General features: G+C 52.5%; 2 protein-coding genes and 2 non-coding genes across 4 annotated transcripts in view; all 4 read right to left on the bottom strand.

Annotated features, from left to right (window-relative positions):
* The window catches only part of LOC121456565 (plexin domain-containing protein 1), a 55,890-nt gene extending 49,538 nt beyond the window's left edge, over nt 1–6,352 (bottom strand). Inside the window, exon 1 of the mRNA XM_041664841.1 lies at nt 5,732–6,352. Coding sequence (XP_041520775.1) covers nt 5,732–5,810 — 79 coding nt within the window. The 5' untranslated portion in view covers nt 5,811–6,352. The remainder of the gene's footprint in view (nt 1–5,731) is intronic.
* A 1,386-nt stretch (nt 6,353–7,738) lies between these two features.
* Nucleotides 7,739–7,810, bottom strand: Trnac-gca. Its single transcript has one exon. It is a non-coding gene; the product is annotated as a tRNA-Cys (tRNA).
* A 559-nt stretch (nt 7,811–8,369) lies between these two features.
* Nucleotides 8,370–8,441, bottom strand: Trnac-gca. The gene has a single exon. It is a non-coding gene; the product is annotated as a tRNA-Cys (tRNA).
* A 1,244-nt stretch (nt 8,442–9,685) lies between these two features.
* Nucleotides 9,686–16,117, bottom strand: LOC121457109 (ADP-ribosylation factor-like protein 5C). Its single transcript, XM_041665782.1, has 6 exons — nt 16,074–16,117; nt 15,146–15,208; nt 13,668–13,815; nt 12,884–12,967; nt 12,052–12,203; nt 9,686–9,734 (listed from the first exon to the last, which is right to left on the bottom strand). The coding sequence occupies exons 1-6, from the start codon at nt 16,115–16,117 to the stop codon at nt 9,686–9,688; spliced, it is 540 nt and encodes a 179-aa protein (XP_041521716.1).
* Nucleotides 16,118–19,328: the final 3,211 nt, after the last annotated feature.

Raw genomic sequence — 19,328 nt, 5'->3', positions numbered from 1 at the left:
CAATACTTAGCCCTGGCTGACCTGCAACTTGCTATGTAAATCACGGAGATCTTCCTGTATCTGCCTCTGGGGTGCTAGAGCCAAAGGTGTGTGTTACCACACCTGGCTCCCTTGTCCTACTGAGGAGCAAAGTCTTAGCTCCATCACTACTTTCAAGCTTTGACCTCCAGCAAATCACTTTCCTTGTGTAACAAGGGGGCAGAGAAACCAGCGGGCGTGGCAAAGAGGTTTCATCACAAATACCATCTTTCATTAATAAGTGGCAGCCAGAAGCACTCTACATAGGAATCCCAAGACTTCATTTGTGTTTAGCAGCTGAGAGTGTCATGATCGATTAGTAATGTCTGTCTTGAGCACAGGATTGGCAAGTGGCTGCCCAGATGCAGTTGTTCCAAGACTCCAGCCGTCTTGGGGCTGTTAAACTGATCCAAAATGATACTGAAAAGCATCCCTTTCCACTTCGGAGGGTTAGGTGCCCTCTCTTGGGGAGACTTGTGCTCCCCAGGCCTCTTTCCACTCTCCTCGGAGCGCCTGGCAAAGAGTAAGCGCTCCATCCATCACTGCATAATTGAGGACACTCCACTGGGGGATAACTCTCGGGTAGCAGCAAGGACAGAGGCTGAAAGAGGCTTGGCTGGACCAGGCCTGGGGCCTAGCCAGGATGCTGCTGTGGAGTGCAGATTTGTCGTTAGACATTTTATCCAATTAAGTCATTCTTGGCGGCTGGTGCCTGCTGGACTCTTGCCGGGGCCCCTCTTACGTCTCTGCCCCTAATCATAGCCAGATGCTCATGGAGAATGGGCAGAGGGGCAGTTCTGACCTCTCCCCTGAGACACCTACTGCATGGCTGAGCGCCCTGGGCTAGGTGGCCGCTGAAGACCACTGGGCCCCACGCAAGCTGACTGGCCTCTTCAGCCAAGGCCACGGGTGTTTGTGGCAGGCTGTTTGTGCTAAGTTGGGTGGCCTTCTCCCCAAGTCCTCCTGCAAGTAGCCCCGAGGGGAAGGCAGGAGTCAGAACTAGGAAGGTACACATGCAGGCCAAGTGGAAGGGTTGATGTGTGGACTGGCAGGAAGTACCAAGCCTGGACTGACTATGGAGAGGGATGTCAGATGGAAGACCCACAAAACAGTCCGTTCCAGCCCACCACCCTCAAGCTGGGCCCTGGCAGTTTAACTCTGTAAGCTTCAGCTTCCCTTTGTGACAACCACACCAAATGCAGGTTGCCCTGAGTACTGAATAAAATCAGAGATGAGGTTCCAACCAGCCAGGAGCAGGGGCGCAGGTTCTGTGCAGGATGGTGGGGGAAGGGCAGAGGATGCCACAAAGAGCTTGGACTCCCCAGATGTGTCTTTCCGGCTTCAGCGTGTCTGTATTTCTCGCCCCTCCCAGTTGGATGGGCCAGGATGTCACCTCTTAGCCCATGCCAGGAGCCAGTGTAGGTGGCTGGTCACACAACAGGTGGCATGCCTAGACACCCTAGGACATCCGACACCCTTGCCCCTATTGCTTTCTCTCAGCACCCATTCCATCCTCTGCTTCCAGAAGAGAGGCAGAACTCAGGATTTGAACTCAGGCAGGCTGGCTCCAGTCTGGTTAGAACCACAGAACACAGTGCAATAAAGACAAGCATAGTATCTATCACATACCCCTTAATCCCAGCACTCAGGAGGGAAAGGCAGGCAGAACTCTGTGAGTTCAAGGCCAGCCTGGTCACATAGCAAGTTTTGGGTCAGCCAGAACTGCATAATGGGATCTTATCTCAGAAAAGAAAAAAAAAAGGCAGTAGGAAGCTGACAGGATGGAAGGATGGAACACCCTGTCCTCCCATCATTCCAGAGGCTGAGGTAGGAGAAACTTTAGTTAAAAATCAGCCTGGGCTACAAAAGTAATGACTAGAAACTCTCAGGCGGTCTCTTAAGGTGCAGGGCAGCCCCAGGGTACCACTGGCCTGAATGTGGGAGCTGTCCTAGGAGACTGGTGACCTGATGTGGTGTGAGTACAAAGGTCCCATCCCACGACCTGGCACAACCCTTCTAAGGCTGAGGGGGAGCCAGGCTACACCACCCGGGGCTTGACCCACCCACAATCCCATTTGTCACTGAAGCTGGTCCTTCCATTCTTCACGCATCCCTCCTGCTGATCTGAAGGCTCTCATGGCCAGGTCCTGCTGTCTCTCACATTCCTTGAGGCCCTCTAGGACCCAGTCCTGCTATCCAGCCACCAGCCACTCACAGTGGCTTCAGTCAGGACCACTCTGCTGCTAAACAGCCCTCTCCATCTGATGAAGAGTGACAAGATGTCATTGCTTCCCACAGTCTCCCTGACACTTCTCTCCCTCTCCCCCAGATGCCCGGGGCACCACCCAAGCCGGCCTCCAGGGCCATCAATCATGCTCTTTACTCCCTGTGCATCTAGAATTCTGGGTACTGCAAGGACCAGTGTTCAGGGGGCACCAGTAAGTGAAGGGGGGACACTGGCAGGGGGAAGGGGAAGCCAGCACCCAGCCTCAGAGGACCGAGGAGAGCCTCCCTCTGGCACAGCCCCGCTGGAGACCCCCCACTATTCTATCACAACAGTGGAAGAGACAGGTTTACCACCAAGCTGGAGGTCCAGCCTTGAACCACAACACCACAGTTTACAACCTCTGGAAGCTTCCATCTCTGACGGATAAGATGGGGTGAGAACAGCTCGACCACTTTCTAGGTGGAAACTTTAACAAAACTGTGTACACAAAGCAGCCAGCAAAGCTGACCTTCCCTGGGTCTGGGGATGCAGCTCAGTTAGAACGCTTCCCTAGCATGCAGGGAGTTCTGGGTTTGATTCTCCAGGGCCACATGAATATGACCAGACGGCACTGTGCCTGGAGTCCCAGGATTGTGGGGCGGAGGCAACAAGATCAAAAGCGGAAAGTTATCCTCGGTGACAAGGTGAATTCAGAGCCAACCTGGGCTACATGACACCAGGTCTCAAAGTCCTGTTCTTTGCTTCACACGAGGTCCCCCCAGGCTTAACAAATCCCACTTCCTACTTATAAAGTCCCTCCTGCAGAGACCTTGCCCCTCACCTCACAGATTAGAAAGGTAGAAACATATACAAGGAAGAGGGACACCAGGTGGCTGTGTGATGGACATGTGCATACACATGCGCGCGCGCGCGCACACACACACACACACACACACACACACACAGACACACACACGAGAATGACAATGATGACAACACCCAGTGGGGGGACGAACCCTCTGCTTTCTGGTTACTCAGCAAGGGATCAGTCAGAAGCACCTACACACTCCCTGTTCAATGGTTTTGTTTTAAACAGTTTCAAGTAGCAGGCTGGCCTCAGACTCACTAGGCAGCTCAGGATGACCTTGAACTTCCGATCATTCTTCCTCCAAGTGGCCTTGCTCTCAGTGTGGCCCACCATGCCCAGCTTTCCCACACACATTGATTAAGTAGGTTTCCACACAAGCTGTGGTGAGGAGGTGGAGGAGTTCCCAGTGACAGGCAGGCCTGGTCCTGAGCCCAAAACCTTCCAGACCTCTTCCCATAGATCAGCAGCACAGCGAATCAGGTTAGAGAGGGAGGTCTCTCTGAAGAGGGAGTCCTGGAGCTGATGAAAAGCCGCCATTGTGTCACAGTATACTAGGTTATTAGGAGGTCCCTGGTGGGCAAGGAGGAAGCTGGAGTCAGATTATGGCTAGAGAGGTCATGAGACTTCCGTTCGGTCTCGAGACAGGCAGCCTTGACTCAGAGAATAGGACACTTTTGGTGGCCCTGGCAGGTTTGGAAATGGTTGCCTTCTGTGTATGCCCTGGCTGTCTCTGGTTCCCCTGGGACCAGACCTTCAGGGTCCACTCCTCAGATGGCTCTGAGGCCATCTTCCTGTCTGTCATCTGTTTGTCTGTCTTCATGTTTGTCTACTGACTTCTGGTCTCCCTGTCATTAGACTCCTACTTCGGGTCATTGGTGTCTCCTGTTCCCACTCTAAGGATGGATGTGGGGACAAGGCTCTAGGGATAAGGGGACCTTGCTGCTGCCAGGCCTGCCAGCCCTGATGGGGACACCATTGCCTTTGCTGGGGCTGGGCCTCCTTGGAGCCCCTCTATGCTACACTCGCTGACGGGACTGACTTCGGTCCCAGTCTTCCCCACTGGCACACCTCCTCTGATGGCCTCTACGAACCCCACCACCACCCCGAGGCCCAGCTGAAGCCGGAAGAGTCACCAGTCGCCCGGATGGCTTTTTACAGCTTCCTCGGGTCTAACCTCAGTCTTGCTTGCTGCATATATAGTCCATATCTCATCTCCCAGATGAATCTCAATGCAGAAAAAGCAGAGTAGTCTGTACTTACACAGGTGACACATGCCCTGGACCCCTGATGCAGCCTACTCCCCTTCATCAACCCTCGCCATGACCCAAACCTCTCACCAACCCAGCCACGTCTGAGCTCAGAAAACACACCAGGTCGCCATGGCCCAAACCCCTCACCAACCCAGCCATATCTGAGCCTGGAAAACACACCAGGCTAAGGCTGACAAGAACTCAGGAATCCACCCTCCCAGTGCCTTCCTATTTTCCATTTTAAAGCAAATTATCGGTTGCCTGTCCATGTTTGAGAGGGAAGAAAATCATGAAAAGCAGAAAGATCTTTCATTGTCACTTCCAAAAGCCGAAGATTTTGCCAGTAACCTCATTTTATAAATCAAGAAACGGGCCCAGAGAAGGCAAGTAACTTGCCCAAGGTCACATAGTAAGTGAGACAGCAGAACTAGAAGCCAAGTGTCTGGCCACCTTCTGTAGGCTCCACACCAGTCTCTGAACACGTGATTCTCTGCCCTCTGCCCCCACTGTCATCACCAGCAACCCCCCCCCCCCCCCCGCGCCATACCATTCTCATCCCAACAGAGATTCATTTGAATAACATATTGTGATCATTAAAGTCACACAGTTAGGGCCAATGCTGACACAACAGCCAATAGCTACACCCAACGAACTACCCCTTCCCTGACCCCAAATGAGGGCCACCCAATTCTCTATTCCCAGTCCCAGAGGAAGTCTGTGTGCAGAACCTAAATTATGTATTGAAAAATGGCCTTTCTTGATAACATGAGGGATTCAAGATAGATCTCCGAAAGCATCTCCAAGTGGAAGAAATGGCTTGAGAAACTGGTCTAGGGGAAAGAGGAGTGTGCGGAATGGAAGCTCCTCCCCCATTTCCCCCCTTCCAGCCCCCATCTCCACCCCCGACGCAGACAGGGCAACTGAGAGCCAAGCAGAACCATACAGGAGGAGACCCTTGACGCTGGGAGGTTCGGGAACAGCAAGCTGCTTTTTCCTAGGGCCCCTGCCTCTCCACCCGTGCGCAATAGGTAGGGGAAGCAAGTTAGACGACCACGCTGGTGCCCAGAGAGAAAGACGGGCTAGGGTGTCCCCATCCTCCGGCGGCTCCCACGCTGTCTTCAAGCCCAACTGGAACCCAGTCTAGAGCAGCTGAGGGTGGCAACAGGAAAGAGCATGGAAAGGCAACCGCCTCTCTGGAATGATCGCGGTCCCTATGACTCTTTAGGGGACCCCCCCAGCTGGGTTCCTCCACGTCCTTCCGACAGAAGCACACCCTCTGTGCGCACACAGGGAAAGTAGGGTCCCTGTCTCCCTGTTCCCCCGGCCTCCTGCGGACGATACCCCGCGCCCTGCTGGTGAGTCTGCACCTGCCCTGCCCGCGCGCCCTACCTGCGGGTGTTGCGGGACTAAGAGCGCGCGCGACCCCGCGGAGCAGCAGCAGCTGCAGCAGCCAGAGCTGAGCCCGCATGGTGGGCGCGGACGGCCTCAGGGTCCCCGCGGTGGCGGCTGAAGAGGAAGCGACCCCAGGCTGGGCGAGTGGGAAGCAGGAGCGGAGCTGGCACCGCGAGCAAAGCGCGGCGTTGCGGCCTCGGGGAGCGCGGGCGGGAGGGCCCGGAGGGCGGGGCGCGACGCCGGGGTCCCCGCCTCCCGGAGCTCCGCGCCGCGCCCCGCCGGACCCGGGACCGCGCCGAGACACCTCTGGTCACCAGAACGCGACTGGCCCAGAAGACCGGGGAAAGGCCAAAGTGGAGGACCCCCAGGAAGCGCCCCTACTTGGGCCGTTGGCTCCTGCCGCTCATCCCTAGGGCATGTGACTTTCTGAGCTGGTTCTTAGACTTCTGTGGCTTCCTGGTGTTCTGCCTAAGCGTAGACACCGACCCACGCACCAGGACTCGCCCGCAGCCGAGCCCCCCAGCTTCTGCCCCAGCAGAGGCGCGACTTGCATCCCCCATTTCATTGCTTCACACCTCATCTCCAACACCGGCTCTCCTCCGACCCCCAGCCCGGTAGGACATGCAGGTGCAGGAATCTGGCACATTCCCACTCTGGAGCAGCACGGATGCCCCCCTCCCCAAGGAGATCAGACCCAGTCAAAGTTAGACCCCAGCGCCTGGAAGTGGTGCCCACTGCCACCAACCGTACTCTGGGAATAGGGCACCTTTTTTTTTTTCCTTCCAGGAGAGAATAAAAATACCCGCAATTTAGGAGATTTGATAGACGGCACAGAACCAGGTCAAGGCGCAAAGATGCCTGTGACCTACTTTGTGTGAAGACGAAGAACTGGGGCCTAGAGAGTGGAGAAGACTGAGGGGCCCTGGCTTCCTCCCTGCTGGAGATCTGAAGAGCTCGGAAGGAAAGGGTACAGAGGCTGCTTCATGGGGCACATCCCGAGAAGGAGGGTGCTGGGGAGGGGGGACAGGAAAAGTAGCCTGTGGTCTTGAGTAGGTGGGTAGCCTGACTCGGAGACCGAAGGAAGAACCCGAGGAAGGAAATGAAAACCAAATTCTCTCTCCTCTTTCAGGATACAGTTCCACTCTCTTGCTGTTCCAAGAGTCCAGAGGCTGCCTCTCTCCGACCTCAACCCTTTGTGGAATACTAGGGGCCAAGGCAAGCGCTGCAGCAGAAGTTTTTGGTTGTTACTGCTGTTTTTTTCCAGACAGGGAATCGCATTTTAGACCAGATTGGCCTCGAACTCAGGACCAAGCTTCCTGTTTCTGGTTACTGAGAGGATTACTGGTGTGAGCCCCACCAAGCGGACCACAGCATTCCTAAATCCTAACCTGAAGAATCCTCAAATCCTAACCTGAATTCTCCCTTGACAGCCCGGGGCGGGGGACGGAGAGAACCGAATAGGCTGTCTTTTCCAGCTGCGGCCTCCTACCGCCACCCAGTGGACTTGTGAGGAGCCAGCGGGTTAGCGTTTTGCAGCTCTCCGGTCTCTTTCCGCCGGCGCAGGCGCCATGGAGAGCCTCTAGAGCGTCCCCTGACGGACCTCCAACCTGGGTCTGGTGTCTTCGTGCACCGCCAGGCTTGGTGCCCGCGCTGCAGTTTTATAAGCTCTTTTATTAGGGGTCAGGCAATAGCAGCAACTTGGAAGTATTAGAAGAAGTGTTGTTTACAAGTTTCTAAACGCAAGCCTCTAGAACTTGGGCGTGTGCCTGGAGCTCTCCTCAGAACACACATTTCTAGCCCCAACCCAGGCTACTTCACAGGAATCTTCATTTCTAGCACGGACATAAAGTGTTGCTAGTGATCAAATTCTGAGAGACGCTACCGCCGTCATTGCTTCCCGACTATCTGGAAGTTGGAGAACGAAACGTTACCATAAAAACACCTGGAACGCAAGGAAGCCAGCTAAATAAATGTTGGATGTGTAAAAGTTGAAAAGCATACAGCAGGGGGCACCCGGATTTGAACCGGGGACCTCTTGATCTGCAGTCAAATGCTCTACCACTGAGCTATACCCCCTCTGCCGGTAAGTGCGCGCCAGTAACAACTAAATGTGATTCTCGCGCAGGCGCAATAAAGCATCTCTAAAAGGGCAGAATTGTGTTTGAAGCTCTCAGGAATTATAAGGAACTAACGTGCCGACTGCTTGCTTGAAAACAAAAAGTGTTTCCTGGCGCTCTGAGAGTCCTCCGCCAGTCCGAGAAAACGTAGCCAGAAAGATACAGACGATCCCTGGCGGCCGGGGAGCGCCTCTGGGCGGGGTCCCACTCTGCAGCTTCGCCACTATTTCTCCGCGTGCCCTCTCCTCTCCATCCTACACATTCACGCGACTTCTCCCGACCTTCTGCCTCCAACCTCAGCCCGACCCTAGACACTCAGCTCTCCCTGACGAGGGACAGCCGTCGAGGTCACCGGCACCTGAGTACACCCACCCACTCCACGCGGTTCACGAGCGGCTGCCTCGGGGTAGCAGTCGGCCCACCGCGTCAGCAAAATGCGGGGGACTCGGGGAGTACCCCTCTCTAAAGTTTCAAGTTAGGTCAGCTTAGCAAAAGAAGCTGCACAACTATGCGCTGCGAGGGGGCACCCGGATTTGAACCGGGGACCTCTTGATCTGCAGTCAAATGCTCTACCACTGAGCTATACCCCCAACGTGCTAGGCAAGCTTTATCCGAATGAATTTCTATGGAAAAGATTTTTAGGTCCCTGCTGTGTTTTTAGAACATTTGTTATGTCAAAAATAACCTAATGAAAACATAAAGTATGACCGAAATGTCTAGAATTCACAAGTTTTTCTTTCATAACAACATCTCAGGGAAACTACAAAATTGAAGATACCTAGAGGTCCACTGACTGATTGCAAAAGGGACATGCTATCCTGTTTAGATCCCTGAACGGCAGCAAGGGCCTCCAATCCATCTTTAGCATCACCTCTAAAGGACAGTGGGGCCTTTTCCTCCCTCTGGGGTCCCCTTCTTAGTGGATCATTATCAAGCCTCTCATCACCACTAACTCTAGGGCCAAGAACCCCCATCCCCCACCCCAGTCCTGGTTAGCCGGTACCAATGCCCTTCAACCCGGCCAACCATAGCCAAGTTCTCTAACCAAAAGGAGCGTTGAAGCAGCCGGCTCCCCAACCCCGTTTCCAAGGTGAATCTCATCAAACCTTTAGGCAAAAAACAAAATCCAGTTTTAGGAACGGACGGAAATAAGAGGAGAGACGTTTTCAACGACACTTACTAAATACCTTCACTTTTAAAATTTTAATGCAATGTTTAAAAAAAAATCATGACCCATAGACAAATAAGTAGGTCCTGGAGAAAACCTTGACATTTGAGAGGAGTAAGAACTCACACTGGAAGAACACTGAGAGACTCCACGTGGTGACTTAGACCCCAAAAGCTGGAGTCAGAGTTAGCACCCAAGAGGGAGCAGAAAGGGGAGGGGGATGGGGGCATCGATTCCTGCAGTGTGAAGGATTGCCTCTGTCTGGAAGGTTCCTCCACAGATCCATCTCACCACACCAGGCAAGTTTTGGCCCGGTCCCATTGGCTCCTTTATCGGGATCTCCTTTGTCCAAAGAATATGGCCCAGTGTCAAAAATCTCTTGCTTTCCAGGCAGACAGAAGGTGAAGGCTGGGGGGGGGGGGGTCCCCCAACACACCCAGCAGGTTCCCCTTGTCTCCTCACACCTTCAGTGATAGAGTCGGGGACAGTTTCATCTATGGCTCTGCCAGCACCATCTTGAAGTCCTTGATCCAGCTCCTCAGTGACAAATGAGGGGCCAGTGGCAGTCTCTCTGTCCATAGCCAGACACCCCGCTTCCACCAGCAAATGACGGGGTGTGTCACCGGTGCTAACCATGTGGCTTCTGGTAGGCCTCAGGCGGCAACTTCAGTTGGTCGTGTTCTGAGACTGCATCCACTGAAGCCCAGCTGGCAGCCTGCAGGGAGGAAGGGATGGCACGAAGGACCGTCAGCATTTCCCAGAAGATGAGGGCTGGAAAGCTCCAAGCCTCGGCCTGGGACGGACTGAGAGGGTAGCCAAGGTAATATCCAATCACTTAATGGTAGAAGGGAAGTGAGCTGAATTCCAGAGCACAGCAGAACCGCTGTGCTGGGGGCTGGGGCTCCTGGGGAGAAGTCCTACGAGGTTCACAGTCTAGCAGACGGGATGGACATTAAATGAATTCCCAAAAGTAAGGAGTCAGAGGTCTAGGTAACTCCAGAAGTTCCTCTGAGGCAGCTCGGAGACTCACCTTCCTGAGCCCCTGAGCAGTGTCTCTGGGCCAGACTTCTGTGTCCTGTTTTGTCACTAGAGGCAGTAGCAGTGTGACCTCAAAGGCTTGGGAAGAGCCAAGCTCCTCATGAGGTGAAAAACGCCCCAGAGCAGAAGTGGAAACTTGGCCATGTCTGTCATCACCCAGCTTAGCCTGGCCCAGGGAACGGCACGTGGGGCCCAGGGAACGGCACGTGGGGTTCCAGGAAATGGCACGTGGGGTTCCAGGGGACGGCACGTGGGGGCTCAGGGAACGGCACGCGGGGGCCCAGGGAACGGCATGTGGGGCCCAAGGAACGGCACGTGGGGCCCAAGGAACGGCACGTGGGGTACCAGGGAACGGCACGCGGGGTTTCAGGGAACGGCACGTGGGGGGCCCAGGGAACAGCACGTGGGGGCTCAGGGAACTGCACGTGGGGCTCAGGGAAGGGCACGTGGGGCTCAGGGAAGGGCACGTGGGGGCTCAGGGAAGGGCACGTGGGGGCTCAGGGAAGGGCACGTGGGGGCTCAGGGAAGGGCACGTGGGGCTCAGGGAAGGGCACGTGGGGGCTCAGGGAAGGGCACGCGGGGGCCCAGGGAGTACTGTGAATTAGAATGTAGATGGGAGAAGATGAGAGTCCCTAATGGGGTGAGAAACATATTGCCAGAAATCTGTGGTTCCTTGGGTTCACTTATTTAAAGTTTTCTTTTTTTCAAAAAAGTATCTAGACAGGGAGATAAAAGGAAATATCCAAGCCGGGCGGTGGTGGCGCACGCCTTTAATCCCAGCACTCGGGAGGCAGAGGCAGGCGGATCTCTGTGAGTTCGAGACCAGCCTGGTCTACAAGAGCTAGTTCCAGGACAGGCTCCAAAACCACAGAGAAGCCCTTTCTCGAAAAACCAAAAAAAAAAAAAAAAAAAAAAAAAGGAAATATCCAGGCCTCGTGGACGGCCCTTTTGGAGAAGTCCAGCCCTTCACACTCTGAGGTATTTGATCAAGGGCGTGTGCCCACCTTTCTTTCTGCTCTCCACCTTCCTGTGTCTCACTTGCTTTCTCTGTTTTGATTTTTGTGGTAGGGACTTGGTACTTAGCCCAGTCTAGCCTTGCCCTCACTGGATAGTCGAGGATGACCTTGAACTTCTGATCCTCTGGCCTCTACCGTCCAAGTATTACAAGTCTGCAATAAACAGTTGAGGGCTTCAGGCGAGTGCAGCCACGTCCCAGCCCCAAGGCAGGAAGTTTTGTCTGGTTCATTCATCACTATTTTGTTTTAATTTTTTCTAATTCCTGGAACAGTACTTGGCACAAAGGCATTCAGAAAAGCTTAATGAAGAAATCATGCCAGTCACTCCCTGCAGAACTAGGGGAGAGGGAAGTGTGACCCCCTCCTTTGACTAGTAAGAAACAGTCAGAGAAGCCAGGCGATGGTAACACACGCCTTTAATCCCAGCATTCGGGAGGCAGAGGCAGGCGGATCTCTGTGAGTTTGAGACCAGCCTGTTCTACAAGAGCTAGTTCCAGGACAGGCTCCAAAGCCACAGAGAAACCCTGTCTCGAAAAAACCAAAAAAAAAAAAAAAAAAAAAAGAAAGAAAGAAAGAAAGAAAAGAAACAGTCAGAGAGTCGGTGACTTCCGCCTTGAAGGCCGGTCCCCCAAATTCTTTCCACAGCTTCTCCCTCTTCACTAGGATTTCAGCTGTCCCCACCACCTAGACAAAATCGATTACCCTGGCCCTTCTGCCACAGTATCCACTTCTCCGAAGAGTTTCTCAGTCCCTACCATCCCTGTTGTTTGGGGGGAGTCTTAGTGCTTACCATTAGAGCAAGCTCTTGGAGCACAGGGACTCTGCAGGCTCCCAGGGCCTTAGTTATGGGCCTGTGTCCAGCTTACTGAGCCTGGAGTCAACTGTGGGCCACATCCTGACTGGAAGGAGACAGGAGAGGGGTTCCTGTAACCTACTGCCCGTTGGCTGGGCCAGGCCAGGGAAAGGCGGGGAACTGACCCTTCTCCGGTGAGGGCGCAGCAGCCCTGGATATGCCACGGGTGCTCCTTGATGGCACTGAGCATGAGGAACTGGGAGATCTCTGCTGGGCTCATGGAGTCTTTCACATCCTGCTTGTTGGCAAAGATCAGAACTAAGGCATCTTGAAGCGCCTGTGGGCAGAAGAGCCCCACCCAGGTCAGCCAGCCAGGCCTCCCTCCCACAGTCTCAAGAGTCCTCTGGGATCCCTGCCCAACTGTCTTAGCAAGAGAGGCCCATGGCCCACCCCGACATTAGCAACCCCATCAGTTCCTGGGATGTTTTACGACTGCTTTCAGGGTGGTTACAAGAACCTCAGACATTGTTTTGTTATTATTGTTGCTTGTTTGTGGCTTACAAAACAAACAGACTCTTACTCTGTAGCCCAGGCTGGCCTGGAACTCTATGTAGAGCCCAGGCTGGCTTCAACCTCATAGCCATCAGCCTCAGCTGTCCAGATTGCATGTAAGAGCCGCCATCCCCATCTAACTTGTAAGAGCCGCCATCCCCATCTAACTTGTAAGAGCCGCCATCCCCATCTAACTTGTAAGAGCCGCCATCCCCATCTAACTTGTAAGAGCCGCCATCCCCATGTAACTTGTAAGAGCCGCCATCCCCATGTAACGGTCCTCCTTATTGGTAGAAGTGAGACAATTTATTAGAAACCAAGCAGCCTGCTCAGAGTCTCACAGGGAGTGGTGGCGAGCTTTGAGCCAGCAACTCTGGCTTCTGGGCTCCGTTGTTCTGAGGGCACCGACCAGCCTGGGAGCACATAGCTAGTCTCACCAGTAGCTTCCCGGTTCAGGGGGATTACCTCATGGGCCAGCATCTTATACAGCTCCTCCCGGGCGGTCGGCAGCCGATTCCGGTCTGTACTGTAGATCACAAGGATGACAAACTGTCCAGCAGGAGCGAGACGTGAGCTACAAGCTTTCTCTTTGGTGAAGATGCTTCCTATCGACGGTTAGGCCTCTGCCCTACCCAAGTCCCAGTCCCACGGAAAAGGAACTCTGCAGCCTGCCACTTGCACCAGGCTGGACCCATTTTAATCAACTTATATTTTATTCTTTGGAAACAAGATCTTGGTATGCAACCCAAGGCAGTCTGGAACCTGTCCCTGTCCCCTAAGTGTTGGGATTCTAGGCATGGACCACCACACTCATTTTAGGATTTGAAAATCTTTCTTATATATATTGACTTTTCAAGACACAATTTCTCTGTGTAGCTTTGGAGCCTATCCTGGAACTCGCTCTGTAGACCGGGCTGGCCTTGACCTCACAGAGATTTGCCTGCCCCTGCCTCCTGAGTGCTGGGATCAAAGGTACATGCTGCCAATGCCCTTCTCTCCTTTATATTTTTATTTATATATTTAAATTTTTATTTTTTTAATGGTTTGCTCTTTAGGATTCAGAAATCTTCACGAATGCTATGCAGTTAAGTATCTCACACATTGTTTATTGTTCCCTTTCAGCCCAGCTTGAGTAGCGGTTAGTCAGTCACATCCCAGGTGATAGAAGCTGAGCTCAGAGAGTATAGTGACTAGCAAGGGGATTAATGCAGTCACCTCTTGGACCTCCCAGACCTGGTTTCCTCCTCACCTCCGTACTGGAGTAGTAAGTGTCCCAGGAGGAGCGCAGAGCCTCCTGGCCCCCTAAGTCCCACATGAGGAAGCGGGTCTTCTGAAGAACAATTTCTTCCACGTTGCTACCAATGGTGGAACATGTGTGAACTACCTCATTGCTCAGGCTAGAGAGGCAAAAGAAGGTTCTGAGGTCTCAGCCCAGCTCTTGGCATCTTACCTCTACTCCCAGAGTGGCTGAGTTCAGTTCAGAACAACTCAGCCCCGGGCGACCAAACTGTCGCTGGTGGACATCCTGTGACTGGTGTCGGAAAAGAAAGGTGTGAGTTGGTCCAAGTGTGGCCTGGCCTGCGACCCCAGACAACAATCTTAGAGGCTTCTGGTCTGTGGACCACACTGGAATTGTGGGATTGTGAAGAACCACGTAAATCCGAGTGAGGACCATCAGACCCTTTACTGGTTTAAAGGCAAAAAAATAAAATAAAAAAAAACAAAATTTTGTTTGTTTTCATTTTGTTTTTCCCCCTGGGGGTTGTTTTTCTTTCTATTTTTTTCTTTCCTTTCCTTTTCTTTTTTAACGGTCGTATCTCTATGACCTCAAATATGAGATGCTCCTGTCTTAACCTCCAGAGGGCCATGATTGTAGGCAAGGAGCACTATGTCCGGTTTACACGTGTTTTCTGAAAGCTTACCAAGAAGATATAAGGAGGAAGATTGGGAGTGAGGACTTCGTATTGTTTGAATTTTTCTTTTCTAATCTAATGATGTCAGGAATCTACAGTCTCCAGAATTCTAGGCAAGCAATCCCCTAAGCGCCTTTGACCAACACCGCCAGACCTTTCTTTTTCTAAATATTAATCAATTTATATATATAAATTATATATCTTTATATAATATAAATATATATTATATATAATAAATATTTAATTTATATATAATATATATTTATATAATAATTTATAATATAATATAGTATATATAATTTTATAATAAATATTTAATATATATAATATATATCTTTGTCAGAGAAGCAAAAATCAGGAGAGAAAGCGCGGGTGGCTGGTTGCGCAGTTTGTCCGATAGACCCGGAGCTGCAGAGCTTCGGGGGAGCTCATGGTCCGCCCAGGGATTTGAAGATCGGGATGCAGTTAACAATTGAGTGATTAAGTGCGAGGTGCAAGGGTGAGAAGGGCCCTGCCGCCAGGGAGCGCCAAGAGCAGCGAGGAGATAGACCTCTTGGCGTTCCAAACCTGCCAGGACTGAGGTGCGTGAGATCAAGACTGATTGCGGGAGGTGGTGGAACTGGGGGTCACCCACAGTTTGCAGAATTCAAATCCAGGCCTACAGCCACTAAGTCCGAAAGGTCACACCAGCGTCCTCCCATCATTCTCGTCTGCCGCTGCCCAGGAACCCAGGGAAGGGCTCTGATGATTGGTCCAAATGACTATCAGTCTGGTGTGAGGCCCAGCCCGCTCTGTTCGCCCTGCCGTTACTTACAACTGGTAGAGAATGGTGGTCTTTCCTGCATTGTCCAGTCCCACGATGATGACTTTGTGCTCTGGAGGCATCCAGGAGAAGGGCAAGGTCAGAGCTAACCCCGACAACAATGGGCTTGGGTGTCCCCAGGAGGCTTCTTCTTCTTCTTCTTTTTTTTTTTTTTTTTGTTTTTCGAGACAGGGTTTCTCTGTGGTTTTGGAGCCTGTCCTGGAACTAGCTCTTGTAGACCAGGCTGGTCTCGAACTCACAGAGATCCGCCTGCCTCTGCCTCCCGAGTGCTGGGATTAAAAGCGTGCACCACCACCGCCCGGCCCCCAGGAGGCTTCTTGTCCTCACCCTCCTCCCTGCCTGGGTGCCTCCTCTCCCGGCTCCACCCCTCTCCTGGAAATCTCCGAACCTAACCACTTTGACAGTATCTCAGTTTTCTGGGTCGTGTCGATCCGTCGTTCCGTTCCCCGCCCACCATCTCTAGGGTGCGCTGGGAAACGCATCCCCCGCGGACTAGGACTGTACCACTTCACTTGCCCTTGGACCGGACCCCAGAACCTCTCCAGGAATGTGGAAAAGTGAGCTGACTCCATTCCATCTCCCTCTCCACATTTCTAGAAAGCGATTGTCTGAGGGTCCGAAGCACGGGGGCCTCGAAGTCACCATCGGAGGAAATTGGCTTACCCAGGTTGCGCTCAGCACAGCCGGGTGGTGGGGTGGGGCAGGAAGCTCTCCCACCCCCATGCACTGAGCACACTGAAGGGCAGGGACAGGAAGGGTGCGAGGGGGGAGAGCGGAGAGGAGGCCATGGAGCATATGGGAATTCACAGAATGAACTCTAGAACCCAAAGTTCTAGTCCGTCTTCCCCGACGACCCCCAAATCCCAAGAGCCCCAGAAGACAGCGGACTCAAAAAGGTCACTGGGCTGTCCGATGCGCCTGGCTCCCAAAGATTCGCATCAGTTTGGCTATCAGCTGTCCCATGGCACTCCTGGAACTGGTGGTCTAGGGATGTGGGGGACTCAGTGGCCTCCCCGGCTGGATGTAGCCTCAAGCGTTCAAAGCCCGGCCTGGGGGAGGGCCGGACTTGCTGCTCCTATCAGCTGGGGGAAACCCCAAGCGTCATCCCCCCCCCCCCCCCCCAGATCTGGGAATCCCTCGGGACGCCAGCAACTCACCGGTGCTAAGGACGTCATCGTGAAGACCAGGAACCTGACCAGGACCTTGAAAGTGCAAGGAAAAACCCAGGGTCCTCTTCACTCTGAGAAAACTGAGGAGTTTGTAGCATCTGCTCCAGAGCGGCGAGTTAGAAGAATTGCTAACTAGCAACGTGCAATGCACACGCTTGCTCTTTCCCCCAACAGCCACCGCCGGGACGAAACCCTCCGAGAGCGGTGCAACTTTCTGACATTGCGACACAGCATTGTCATCTACAAAGTTCCACACTAGAGAGCCCTGCAACTGAGTTACAAAACAAACAACAAAAAACCCTCGTAATTTTAAAAAGATTTTTTTGTCTTGTTTTTTCGAGACAGGGTTCCTCTGTGTAGCCCTGGCTATCCTGGAACTTGCTTTGTGCTTTGCAGACCAGGCTGAGTCCAGTCTCGAACTCAGAGATCCACTTGCCTTTGCTTCCAGAGTGCTCGGTTTAAAGACAGGTGCCACCAAGCCGGGCTCCTTAAGATTTATTTTTTCATTTACATATGTGTGTGTGTGTGTGTGCCACATGTGTGACTACCTGTGTATATGTACCTTCGGAAGCCAGAAGAGGTACTCAGATCCCAACTTGGATACTCGGAACCCAACTCAGGTTCTCTGGAAGAGCAGCGAGTGCTTTTAATTGCTGAAGCATCTCTCCAGCTCCTAATTGCATGTTATTAAGTTTCCCCATTTTGGGTTAGGTGACATTCATAGCTATTCTTGGCTACATGAATTGCATGCAGCCTACAGATCACAGGTTGGACATGCCTAAAATCACAATAATGGCTGAAGAAATGACTTGGTAGTTAGGGCATTGCTGCTTTTTCCAGAGGACCCAAATTCTGTTCCTAGCATTCACGTCAGACAGATCACAACTCTCTGTTGACTCCAGGTCCAGGGGGTTTGGCGCTTCTGGCCTCTATTGACACCTGCACATACCCACATGCGCGCACGCGCGCAAACACACACACATATAATTAAAAATATAAGTAAAAATTTTAGTGACTAGGTGGCTAGGTGTGGGGGCGCACGCCTTTAATCCCAGCGCTCAGGAGGTAGAGGCAGGTGGATCTCTGTGAGTTTAGAGGCCAGTCTGGTCTACAGAGCAAGTTCTAGGACAGCCAGGGTTGCACAGAAAACAAAACAAAAAAATAACATAAATTCATAATAATGTCCAGCAGCTTCACGGGTCACATCCTAGCTTTTGTCAGGGCTCCAGCTGGTTCATTAGTAGGGAGTTTCCTGGGCCCAGACAAAGTGGGCTCCCTTAGGAAAGAACAGGGGTCTCTTCTTCTTGTGGGTACCCCTGGTCAGTTTCTGGAGAAATCAGTTGTTTCTGTGATCCATTGACAAACAAACTTCTCTGGCAGTTGACCAAGATTGGAAGTCTGAAGACAAGATCATCCCGCCGGTGGCCCTACGGAGGGGAGGAGTCAGGGGTCATAGCATAAATTGTAATTCCAGCACTAGGGAGGCTGAGCAGGGAGGATCTGGAGTCAAAGCCCAGCATGGGCTCCTAGTGAGAGTGTCTCAAAAAACACCAACCAACCTCTCTCAGCCGAGGAGAAACGGTCTTTTTATTTGTTGATCTTTTTCGGTTTGTTTTTTTCGAAGACCCTCAATATATGATCCGTCACCTAGGCTGACTTCAGACTCCTGGATTCCAGCAATCCTCCTGCCTCGACCTTTTAAGTGGCTGACCCTCAGGCTCCAGCAGTGGGCAATGGGCAGACCCAACAGAGGGTGACATGGGTCACAAGGGAAACAGCAGGTCCAGGAGGAGGGGAAGGGATGTGTTGTTTGTGAACTTCACAACTTGGGGAAAACCCAGAAAACCCAAAGAGAAGTGGAAAAGGCAAGTTGACCTCATGCTGAGAAACTCAGATTCCCGGACTCCACGGTTTTTCTCTGGCCCTGAGAAAACTGGAGATTTTTGATAGTCTTCTCCCAGACTGTAAATCAAGGCAGACTCCAGGAGAGTGGCTCCAGTCATCTCTCCCACCAACACACCCTGGAAGGGGCCTCCTCCAGCCTCTCCTCCAGCTCTCTACTAAGGCAGCCACCTTTCAGCTGGTCTTTCTGTCTCTACTTCCTCTGCTGTGCTCGGGACCTCCTCCTCCTCATGCCCTGCCAACCTGTCTTAAGGACACACATGGTCACTGACTGCCATTCCATAAGCTTTCAATGACTCTCTGCTGCCCACTGTGGCTCTCAAGGGCTTCCACAAGCAGCCCCTGCCTGCCTTTGCAGCCTGCTCCACCAAGTTCTGCAACTGCTGGTCCTCACTCAGATAGGCCCAGATCTTTTCCAGATCTTCCTAAACGTGCCCGTGCTTTGCTGTCTCTTCTACCTCGAATGCTCCATCTGAAAGCCTTCAGCTGCATTGCTCCATCACCACCGCTTTCTGCCTCTGGCTTGGTTTTGCTGCTACATAGACCTCTCCCTCTTTGGGGTCTGTAGATTGGAAGCCTGTTTCCTTTCCTTGTCTGTGAGTTCTGTGGAGCTTGAATCCTGTTCACTGGCGTATGACCCCCTCCTAGCCTCGTCCAATGCCTGGCATATGATTAAGGAAGAGAAGTCAGTGGGTTGCATTAGAATGAGATAAACTATAGCCTGGGGAATGCCAGCTAGAGTATCAAAAAGTAACATGGGCTGACGGTGAGGGCTCACACCTTTAATCCCAGCACTCAGGAGGTAGAAGTAGGCAAATCTCTGGGAGTTTGAGATCAGCCTCGCCTACAGAGCAAGCTCCAGGACAGCCCCGGGGCTGTTACATAAAAAAAGCCCTGTCTTGAAAAAAAAAAAAGTAACATGGGCACCAGTGTAAGAGACCTAAGGAAAGCTGGGGCATTTGTAGTGAGCAAAGCAAAACAGATGCAAGCTCTGGAAGCTGGGCAGGAACCTCCAGAGGCTCACCCAGGCACATATAACAAACTTCATCCCTTTCTACTTGGTGGCCAGAGTTAAAATGATACCCAACTGACCACCACAGAGC

Source organism: Microtus oregoni, unplaced genomic scaffold (genome assembly GCF_018167655.1).
Source record: "Microtus oregoni isolate MIOR12 unplaced genomic scaffold, Mior012 000015F_ref0000493, whole genome shotgun sequence".
Taxonomy (NCBI): Eukaryota; Metazoa; Chordata; class Mammalia; order Rodentia; family Cricetidae; genus Microtus; species Microtus oregoni.
Note: the sequence above shows the minus strand (reverse complement) of the source record. Positions and strands in the feature narration are given on the sequence as shown.

Excerpts from the sequence above, each read along its gene's own strand:
- LOC121457109 (XM_041665782.1), bottom strand. The coding sequence starts at position 16,117 with ATGGGACAGCTGATAGCCAAACTGATGCGAATCTTTGGGAGCCA. Across the intron at positions 15,209-16,073 it reads ATGCGAATCTTTGGGAGCCA|AGAGCACAAAGTCATCATCG; the intron begins GGCGCATCGGAC and ends CTGGATGCCTCC. Across the intron at positions 13,816-15,145 it reads ACCACCATTCTCTACCAGTT|CCTGAGCAATGAGGTAGTTC; the intron begins GTAAGTAACGGC and ends TTGCCTCTCTAG.